This window comes from Typopeltis vanoorti, chromosome 20 (assembly GCF_054136105.1).
Source record: "Typopeltis vanoorti isolate ZY-2024b chromosome 20, IOZ_Tvanoo_1.0, whole genome shotgun sequence".
Taxonomy (NCBI): domain Eukaryota; kingdom Metazoa; phylum Arthropoda; class Arachnida; order Uropygi; family Thelyphonidae; genus Typopeltis; species Typopeltis vanoorti.
In genome coordinates this window covers 88227834-88239486 of record NC_143568.1, presented here as the reverse complement: position 1 = coordinate 88239486, position 11653 = coordinate 88227834, and the positions used below count along the sequence as shown (strand labels likewise).

General features: G+C 37.1%; 1 protein-coding gene across 1 annotated transcript in view; it reads right to left on the bottom strand.

Annotated features, from left to right (window-relative positions):
- Positions 1 to 11653, bottom strand: part of LOC150095635 (dynein axonemal heavy chain 8-like) — a 2108518-nt gene that overhangs the window by 1348864 nt on the left and 748001 nt on the right. The window contains exon 33 of the mRNA XM_090409931.1: positions 4123 to 4347. Within this exon, the coding sequence (XP_090266057.1) occupies positions 4123 to 4347 (225 nt within the window). The remainder of the gene's footprint in view (positions 1 to 4122; positions 4348 to 11653) is intronic.

The window sequence follows — 11653 nt, the reverse complement described above, 5'->3', positions numbered from 1 at the left end:
GAGATATAAGGAGTGGGGTGGAGAGCAGATGCATGAAGAATATAAGACACAGGCCAGGAGAGTGACTAGCATGGTGAGGAAGGCAAAACTGGAATATGAGAAGAGATTGGCACTAGGATTAAAAGAAAATCATAGGGAATTTTTTAGCTATGTGGCCAGTAGGAGGAGAAATGATTGTGGAAGAATGACATTGTGGGATAAAAATGGTAATAGAGTGACCAATGCAGAGGACATAGCGAGTTGTTTAATGAGCACTTTATTGGAGTAGTTCATCCTGGAGATGAAGTTTTAATACCAGAGGGATAATGCAGGTTCAGGATTTAGAGGTGTAAGAGGAGAATGTGTTCCAAATACTAAGTATTCTGGATGTCAGTAAAGCTGTGGGATTGGATGATATTTCACCATTTCATAGGACAGTTTGTGTGTCATCAGTCTTGGAGAAATTAGTAACCAACTATATACAGCATTCAACATATGAGGGTAATGTTATCTGTGAGAATCAATATGGATTTGTTGAGGGGTGCTCTTGTTTTAGTAATATGATTGCCTTTTATAATAAAGTGACAAGAGCAGTTGATCAAACACTGTCATTTGTTTGGATTTTGCACAGGTAATTGACAGGGTGCCACATGATAAGCTGATATTTAAGTTACAGCAAAAGGGTTTGAATGTTGGGTTAGTCAACTGGATTCAGGATTGGATGTCTGATAGGTATCAGAGAGTTGTGTGTGGTGGGGCAATATCCAAGAAGCAGAAGGTTACAAGTGGGGTTCCACAGGGCTCAGTACTAGGACCTATATTGCTTAATCTTTATATTTATATCAATGACATTGTCAATAGACTGCAAGGGGATATTCAGTTGTTTGCAGATGTTGTGAAGCTGGGAAGGGTTATTAGTCATAGCACAGATGTGGCAGCCATGCAAAAGGATTTGAATAAACAAGACAGATGGGAAAATGAATGGGGGTATAGGTTTAATGCAGCAAAACATAAAGTCTAGAAGTTTCGAATACATTGGTGGGAGGCTGCATACTCAATTGGAGGAACTGTACTGGAGGAAGTAGGTGAGAGAAGAGATCTGGGGGTGATGATTGATAGAAACCTGCAATTCAGGGAGCATATTGCAAAGGTGTAAAGGTAACCTAGAGGAATGCTGCAATACTGAGAAGGAGGCTGACCTGCAGAGATAGAAGAGTTACCATTCCGTTGTACGAGCCTTGATCAGACCAAACTTGGACTATTGTTCTCAAATTTGATCACCAGGATTTGAAGGGGATATATTAATTGTTGAAAGGATGCAGAGGCAGATAACAACGATGGTTTGAGGATTGTCCAATGTTATTCATGTGGATCAGCTGACGGAATGTGGACTGCAAAGTTTGCTGACTAGAAGAAGGAGAGGTGATATGATTGAGACTTTTAAACTGTTGAGAGCAGTTAGAGGGTGGACACTAGTGAGTCTTTTCACTTTGCGGAGCACTGGGAAGGAGCAATGACAAGTGGCCATCCCTGGAAAGTACGAAAGTAAGCTGTTAGCATGAGGGTGGGGAGTGGTTTCTTTGTGTGGAGGGTGTTGGAACTGTGGAATGAGTTGTCTGATAGAGTGTTGAGAGTAAGAACAGTCAATGTGTTCAAGGAATGGTATGACAGACTTTGTACTACCTAGGAAGGACCTCCCACGATGAGTATCTTGATTCCATGGAAGCCTGAATAGTAATAATAATAATAATTTTTTTCCCCAATGATATGTATTTTAAATAAATTATCTACTGTACTCTTGTTTTTATGGAATCCTCCTTGGTTCTCTGAAATATATTTTTTATTTTCCTCTTAACCCTAGAGAGTAAGAATTTGCTTGGAAGACTGATTAAACCAATATTTCTCTAATCGATACATTTTGTACAGTACTATTCCCATTTTTTATAGGAATGGGAATCAGAACAGACATACACCAATCTTTAAAATATGATTCACTGTTCCATACAGCTAAACAAATTTTGAGCAAAGTATTCATGATATACCACTCCTTAAACTCTTTCAGTAATTCTAAAGTTATTCCATCTATGCCTTGTGATCATTTAAATAAAATTAAATAGTGTTTGAACAATTTAATAATTAAATTATGGTAATTACCATAATAGTTTATGGTAATTGCAATATCATGAATCCATAATTTTGCTAAGGGCCTACTAAAATGACTTCTTGCAGGAGTTCCCCCACAATCACACACATAGATCACCGAAAAGCGCATTACACTCATTCACTTCTGCATTCACCAGTTTCCTGCACAATGCATGCCATCGCCAACCACTTTCAATGTAAAGAATCTGATCCTTACGTCATGCTGCCTCTCCTTTATACAGCTTCTAGGATGGGTGGTGGTTTTTTGTTCTACTCCCACACCCTCCATCATAGAAAAATTTCACATTTAGCCTGTAACAACTCCTTGAAAACTTATAGGTCTCAATCATATCATGCCTCTTCAATCTATTCATGAAGTCCCAAAAATGGTATTATTATTATTCAGGCCTCCATGGAGTCAAAAGACTCATCGTGGGAGGTCCTTCCTAAAAAACACAAAGTCTATCAAGACTCATTGAGGGGAGGCCTAAGAAACACAAAATCTATCATACCACTCCTTAAACTCATTGACCATTCTCACTCTAAATACTCCATCAGGCAATGCATTCCATGGTTCAACCACCCTCTATGCAAAGAAACCACTCCTCACCCTCTTGCTCACAGTTTCCTTTCGTAACTTCCAGGAATGGCCACATGGCATGACTCCTTCCCGCTGTTCAACAAAGCGAACGAACTCCCCAGTGTCAACCCTGTAACCACCTCTCAACAGTTTAAAAGTCTCAATCATATCACCTCTCCTTCTTCTATCCACCAAATTCTGTAGTCCACATCCACTCAGCTGATCCTCATAACTATCATTGTGCAGTTCTGAAACCATCTTTGTTATCTGCCTTTGTACCCTTTCCACAGTTAATTTATCCACTTCAAATCCTGGGGACCAAATCTGAGAACAATAGTCCAAGTGTGGTCTGATCAGGGTCTTATACAATGGAACGATAACTGTTTTATCTCTGCAGGTCAGCGTCGTTCTCATAATTGCAGCAATCCTCTGTGTTAGCTTCACCACTTTTGCAATAGGTCCCCTAAATTTCAGGTTTCTATCAATCATCAACCCCAGATCTCTTGTCTCCCCTACTTCCTCCAGTATAACTCCTCCCATAGAGTATGCAGCATCCCATCGATGTTTCCCAAACCTCAAGACCTTACATTTAGCTGCATTAAACCAACATCGCATTTATTTGCCCATCTATCTAGCTTCTTCAAATCCTCTTGCAGGGCCGCCGCATCTGCACTATTACTAATAATCCTTCCCAGCTTTGCATCATCTGCAAACAAATTAATATCCCCTTGCAACCCACTGACAATGTCATTGATATAAAGGTTAAACAATATAGGTTCCAGTATTAGCCCTGTGTGACCTCACTTGTACTGAATCCTGTTGAGCATCAGCTGTTCATTTCTCATCACAATCAAAACATGCCGTATTCTCTCAACTGCAACTGCATAAAATACAGCAGGTATCACAAACAGCAAAGAGAAGTTTTTCAGTAATGGAAGAATGGATACATTCTGTGTTATGACGTTTCTTTTCCATTTGATTATTTCATTGTACTCAGTATGAAAAGCGTCTACAGGTATTTTAATTCCAATGGCATAAAAAGGTACGTACATTCTTCTGATTCTTTATGCTGCTGAATGACAGGCTATTTCCATTGATGGCTTTAACCACGAGGTACAGTTAGGCTTAATGGCCTCACTAGTCAACTACCAATAGTGAAACTGCAAGCTGCTGCTATATTGTTTTTACAGTAAAATATTGTTTTAACATAATTTTATCAACATAACAATAATTTTATGCATTCTTTTATTTCATTTTCAATTATCATACAAACAATAATGCATATTTTCCATAAACAAAATATTTATTTAAAATGTACTTAAAAAAGATATTTAAATATCTTAACAATTCACTTATCAATTCGTGCAATAGACGAGTAACTTAAAATAAATAAATAAAGAGATGATAAATGGCATACTTACTAATTCATCAAAGATATCCTTCTGGTGAACATGAATAGTAATTAATGTTTCATATTTAATTCTGTCATACTTTGTTAAATCAAGTGTTGTTTGAAAAATCAGTTTTTTCAGAATTTCATTAAATTTATTTCTAACAGCTGGCATAATTTTTTTGCTCACTTTTGCATACGTTAATGCCTCCTCTGCATCTCTTGTCCACAACATTTGGAGTCCTAATAAAGCAACCTATAAAAGTTGGTTAATTTATTTATTTAGAATGAATAAAAATTACCATCAATAAAATTGTATTGTAATGACACCATGAATATCTTTATTTCCTTAGTTCACACAACATAAATGGCATTCTTTGCATTGAGAAATTCAATATTAATTATGAACTTAAAAGTTTTTGTACTGCGAAAAAAAATCCAAGAACTAAAAAAAATAGCACATGCAGCAGAAATACGGACTTTGTTTATATATTTGTTATTTTTACTTTTTATTACTACCACAAATCAGCGGCGCAGTGCCTAAAGCAAATATATGCTGCAGGTTGTAGTCCTTGTGGAAATACTTTATAGGAAAATACTGACAAAACTAAGGTAGACAGATTAAAAGATGACTGCCAGTACTAGGTAGTATTGTAGATGATCCTAAACCTTGAGATCTTTGAGCACTGCAAGGTTGTCATAATGAGCTGGATGAGTAGAAAGCACTGTCATCAGCAATATCCACTAAATTAGAAACTTTTATTTAATACCATATTGGACCTCCTTTAGCTGAATTACAGTACACATGAGGTTTGACACAGATTTCACACAATGTTGGATTCCATTTACATCTACAACACACACTAGGTGTTCACCAGCAATTCATTTACTGGCTCAGATTTGACAGAAGAGGACTTTGCTCCAAGCTTTGTAGAGGCCAGGGAAGTCGCTAAACCAATGCTGAACAATTCTTGCACAATGGACAGTAGCACTGTCATCCATAAAACTGCTGAATAACAAGTCAATACTGCAGGATGAACTTGATTGGCAACAATGATCAGATATTCCTCAGAGGACACCCAACTTTCCAGCAATATCAGAGTACTTGTTCTGTACAAATAGAACTTGCTTCACAACATGACACCACCTCCAGAACCTAGAGTTGTGTTTACAAGGCAAGCCGGATTCATTACTTCACGGCTACTGCCAAACTCTATGCTTATTGTCAGTACAGAAGAAAGTGCATCATGACTTGTCAGACCACATGATTTTTTTCCAGGCTTCCAGTGTTCCTTGCGAGTGCCAATACTGGTCTTGTTCAATTCATGTCACATAGTTCAGTGAGATATAGGCCAAGATAAGCCTTCATTAAATGCTTTGGTCAATTACTGCACACAGGAAATTCTGTTTGTCCATACAAGCCTGCTTGGATGACAGCGATTTTGTTCCTGACAGAGTTTTAGGACCGCAGTTACGTCTTTTTTAACAAACAATGTGGATTATTTTTCCACTGATTAAACATCTAGGTAATCTCTCCTTTTGAAAAACCAGTTAGCTGTACTGTTCTTAAAATCATGGCTCCAGCCAGACGGGCACCCACAATAAGTTCTTTATCAAACTCTGAAAGACCCTGTGTTTTTCCTATTGTGATCAACATTATTGATGATTAATAACCAGAAGCATTTTTAATTAGTTTCACAGAACATGATCAAGTATTTTGCACATACACTGCATAAGTGATGTTTACATCTCAATAAAAGTTTTTAATTCAGTTGTCATCATGTGTACAACACCACAAGTGTCTTCAGTCTTTTCCAAGCAGGTTGGTGATGATGAATCTGGTATGGATCTTGATTGGGATAATCTATATTGGTGGTCGGTGATCAGCTGATAGTTTTGTAATGTCATCAGTAGTCAACGAAGAAGTTGACTACTGATGACATTTCCCACCATTACTATGGACAACTAAGAAGAGATCAGTAGGTTGATAGTTGCATGGTAAACACATCACTTTCTTTCTTTCTTTTTTTTTCTTCTTTTTTTTTTTTTTATTTTGAACTAGCTGCATATGGGGGGATATCCATGCCACAGGATGGATAACAGCTGGGCATAATATAGTGTATAGATAAAGCACAGCTACTTGTTCAGTAGCACATCTTTTGAGGCGGCCATCAGGACAAGAATCTTTTTGGTATCCAGGTTGCTCATTATTCATTTGATGTCTTTCTAGTGATAGGTTACAGGAAGCATGCGATGCAATATTTATGGTGAAGAAGGACAAGGTAATCATAATTAAAATTATAATAAATTATACTACTAATTATACTATTAATAAACAATATTTTATGTGAGTTATTCCGTTATTATAATTTTAATTATTATGTCTACTCACGGTATTTCCTTACTGAAACATAAAGGACAGGGTAATTTGACTTTGTCATCTATGTAGGAGCTGGATGAGAAGAATGATATCAGAACATTAGCCTTATCTTTAGATGATGTTGCAATATTACCATTTGGGAGAGAAAGAGGTGGATGCACCAAAGTTATGCCCAACAGCTGGTGTCAAGCACCAGAAGGCATAAAACTGACATAGGTGGAAAGTCTTCTACATTTAGAATAAAATTGGCATTTTTATTTCAAATCACTTACAATAATCTGAATTCTTTTCTTGGGATGCTCTGGCATATTTTTTGGAAAACCACAGCTTGGATACAGGTAGGAATTTTTAATATAGTGAAGAATGAAAACCTCCATTCCAACACAGATAATTTCTGTAACAAGATTACAACAAGTATCTGGATGTGAAGAATCAAAAGAGTAGTTGACCCTGGAAAGGAGGAGGAAAAAATCACAGAGATCTTCCCATTGTTATTATAGTGCCAAATTACCCAAGGTTGTGAATGGCTGAGGAAAGGATATGTTCCACAAGCGATGCAACTTGGATGAGATTGTGATCACAATTATCAAGAGGATAAATTACCTGAATAGTGTACCTGAAAGAAGAACCAGTTAAGAAAAGATCCAGCGTGTTGCATTAATGGAGAGAATTGATTTTCAGGAATTCTGGTTAGGAGATTAATAATTTGCTTTAAATCATTATTCACAGCAAATACCACTGCTTGACTTCCGGCTTGGTCATTGGAATTTGGAAAAGGGAGTCAATTAGAAACATAGACACTAAAGTCACCAATGAAGATGAATTCACTGATACTGATAGTTGTTGAAATGTATATTGAAATGTTTAAATGTATTCACTGTTACTGATAATTGTTGAAATGTATATTGAAATGCTGAAATGTATAATTTCTTGGCATCTTTAATTCACTGCTACTGTATTTAGAATATATGAAATAAATCAAGATTCATGGATAAGAAGTTAGAGGTCAAAATGATTTCTGGAAATGAGAAAATATTAGAGAAGTAGATAAATCAGACATTATCAGTCTAGGAAATCTTAAGATACAAAAGGTCAAAAAGGTGAGATTCAAGATTAGGTATCCTCTGGCAAGGAATGGGATCATACAAGCACAGTATACCATCTTTGTAGCAGAATAAACTGATACATGGTGTAATTTAGATGATATATAAGATGGGCTACAGTTGCTGTGGTGGAGATTTGGGATTCAGTCAAAAACAGGTGAGAGGGATGGGATGTCAGTAGGTGTTTCAAATGTTGTGAAGTGTGTGTGTGGAGAAATCTTCTGCAAGTTTGTTTTTTATTTTATTTTTTATTATTTATTTATTTTTTGAGAGAGAATTTTTTGAAGGAGGTTTGTTATTTAATTTTGCTGCAGTAACACTGTTTATTTAAGTTTACTCTCATGCCAATATTACAAAAGTGAGGAAGAAGAAGAAGAGGAGAATATACTCTGAAAGTAGATAGATTCTCTCATCCTTTGCTCCCATCCTCCTTATACAGCTTCTAGGGATGACCTATCATTCTCTCTCCTAGTTTTTTCCCCATTAAAAAAAAATTCCGTTTTGAAATTAATCTGGTAATAACCATTATCAATTTATAATCTATGTCTCATTCATATCCCCCCCCTGCCTTTCCAACTGTCCATTAGATTCTAGATTCAGTTAAACTGCAAATTGCATTTCCTCAATTGTTCTTCATACTGAACAATCACAGGCCACAGACCACCTTGGTCACTCATCTCTGAAATGTTTCAAATATCTCTTTATCCTTTTAAAACAATGTATCCAAATCTATGCACAGCAAACCATAAGTGGCTTGATCAAGGGCTTATATAATGGAACTAAAACCTTCTTTACTTCTACTTATCAGTATTCGCTACATAATTACCATAAACAACTGTTCTGACTTCACAATTCTGGCAATGTTCCCTAAATTATTGTGTTTAATTCTTTGTATTTTGACACATGAAGAAGTTGGTTTGCCAATGAAACTAGTAATTATTATTATTATTATTATTCAGGCCTCCATGGAGTCAAAAGACTCATCGTGGGAGGTCCTTCCTAAGAACATAAAGTCTGTCAAGCCTCATCGAGGGGAGGTTCCCCCTAAGAAACAAAAAGTCTATCATACCACTCCTTAAACTCATTGACCGTTCTCGCCCTCAGCCCTCTATCAGGCAATGCATTCCACAGCTCAACCACCCTCCATGCAAAGAACCCACTCCTCACCCTCTTGCTCACAGTTTCCATTCGTAACTTCCAAGGATAGCTTCTTGTCATCACTCCTTCCCGCTGTTCAACCAAGTGAAAGAACTCCCCAGTGTCAATCCTGTAACCACCTCTCAACAGTTTAAAAGTCTCAATCATATCACCTCTCCTTCTTCTATCCGCCAAACTCTGCAGTCCACATTCCCTCAGCCGATTCTCATAACTATCCTTGTACAGTCCTGAAACCATCTTTGTCATCCGTCTTTGTATCTTTTCCACAGTTAATTTATCCACTTCAAATCCTGGGGACCAAATCTGAGAAACAATAATCCAAGTGTGGTCTGATCAGAGACTTATACAACGGAATGATAACCCTCTTATCTCTGCAGGTCAGTGTCCTTCTCATAATCGCAGCAATCCTCTGTGTTACCTTCACCACCTTTACAATATGTCCCCTAAACTTCAGGTTTCTATCAATCATCAACCCTAGATCTCTTGTCTCCCCAACTTCCACCAGAATAACTCCTCCCATAGAGTATGCAGCATCCCATCAATGTTTCCCAAACCTCAAGACCTTACATTTTGCTGCATTAAACTGACACCCCCCATTCATTTGCCCATCTATCTAGCTTATTCAAATCCTCTTGCAGGGCTACCACATCTGCACTATTACTAGTAATCCTTCCCAGCTTCGCATCATCCACAAACAACTGAATATCCCCCTGCAATCCACTGGCTATGTCATTGATATAAAGGTTAAACAATATAGGTCCTAGTACTGAGCCTTGTGGGACCCCACTTGTAACCCTCTGCCTCCTGGAAACTGCTCCACCATACACAACTCTCTGATACCTATCAGACAGCCAATCCTGAATCCAGTTGACCAATCTGACAGCCAGAACCATGTGCTGCAACTTAAATATCAGCTTATCATGTGGCATCCTGTCAAATGCCTTCGCCAAGTCTAAGAAAATTGCAGTATATGCCTTTCCCTCATCTAATGTTCTTGTAATTTTATTATAAAAGGCTAGCATATTGCTAAAACAAGAGCGTCCTTTCACAAATCCATGTTGATTCTCACAGATAACATTACCCTCATCTGCCCAATGCTGTATACGGTCCCTCACTACTTTCTCCAAGAGCTTAACAACTGCTGATGACACACAAACTGGCCTATAATTAGACACTTTCAGTCTGTTACCACCCTTATGCAATGGCACTATCTTACCTTCCTTCCATTCCCTGGGCACCTTTGCCAAAGCCAGACTTTCATTGAAAAGCCACGTTAAAGGCACTGCCAATTCCCTAGCACATTCTCTCAAAACTCGTGGTGAAATACCATCTAACATTCAGCTTTACTGACATCCAGAGTACTCAGTATCTGAAACACACTCTCCTCCTGTACCTCCAGACCTCGAACCAGTCCTATCCCTCTAGCATTAAAACTGACTCCTCTAGGATGAAATACTCCAATAAAGTGTTCATTGAACAATTCCACTATGTCCTCTGCATCAGTCACTCTATTCCCATTTTTATCCCACAATATCATTCTTCCACAGTCATTTCTCCTCCTACTGGCCACATAGCTAAAAAATTCCCTAGGATTTTCTTTGGATCTTAGGGCCAATCTCCTCTCATATTCCAGTTTCGCTTTCCTTACCACACTAGTCACTCTTCTGGCCTGTGTCTTATATTAGTAATGTTACATCAGTGTAATTATATTACACTAGTCCCCATTAAACCTTATTCCTTATTATTATTCTTGGTGTTTCAGTCATTTAAATTAAATCAATAAACGTGTCATTTAATCGATTAAATCTAAATACAAATATATATATATAATTAGTAAAATAGAAAAAAAATCATTTGCCTACCCACAGTACGAATACATTACACTTTTTTTTTTTTTTATGTGTGTGGGGGGGAAGGAAACCTTCCAAGGGTGGGGGATCACAAAAAATGTCTTCTTTCCTATCCTCCCTCCTCCACATATGTACAAGAAAGGCAGTATTGGAGAAGGTGGAGAAATGAATCTCCTCAATCTTTCTTTGTAATCAACATTTCAGAAACCACTTAAGACATCACCTCTGGATCCTTTCCAATATCTCTTCATCATTTTGAAAACCAGGTGAAATTCAAATCAGTGCCCAGTGGTCTATCTGCAGCCTAATTAAGACTATTATGCAATGGAATTAATATCTACTTCTATAATTCAGTGTCATACATGGCGTTGCTAGAATCTGTTGTTCTGTCCTCACAATTTTATTAACGTGTCCTTTAAATTTTGCATTTTGCACTGAAAATGTGTTGCTTCTCGAATTTTAAAACTTTGCATTTAGCAACACTAACTGTATTTTTTAAGGATAATAATAATAATAATATCATGTAGTCTAATATATATTTAATGTAGACCAGTGCTTTTTTTCTGCGGTACGCAACGATATGCAGCACTGGCACCTTTTTTCTTAAGTTTTTAAAATTTTTCGATTAATTGACATGATTGGGACAAAATTATATAATACTGCAAAATGTATTATAAATATTCCGGTAGATGGTACTGTGTTCACGAATTGAATTTTCAGTTTTGAAGTTGGTACCCTGCTTTCCTGTTTCATAGGTTGATATGCAACCGGAAATAGGCAGTTGTGTTCAATTCCAATTGCTTCAAATATCAGTTTATCAGTTCTATATTCACTCTGCAACAGGCAGGTGTTCACTTCGGTTTTGAATTAATCTAAGTTAAATCAGTGCAATCATTGTTCAAAATGAGTAAAATAAGTAGTTACTTTATGCCAATGAGTAAAAAAAGGAAGGTTGAAGAAGCAGAAATTGTTGAATCTACTTGTGATCCTGTCAAACAGAAAACTAACACTGAAAATGCATTTGGTGAAGAGGATTATGAAACCAAGACTGAAGATCCATGTGGTCAAAAG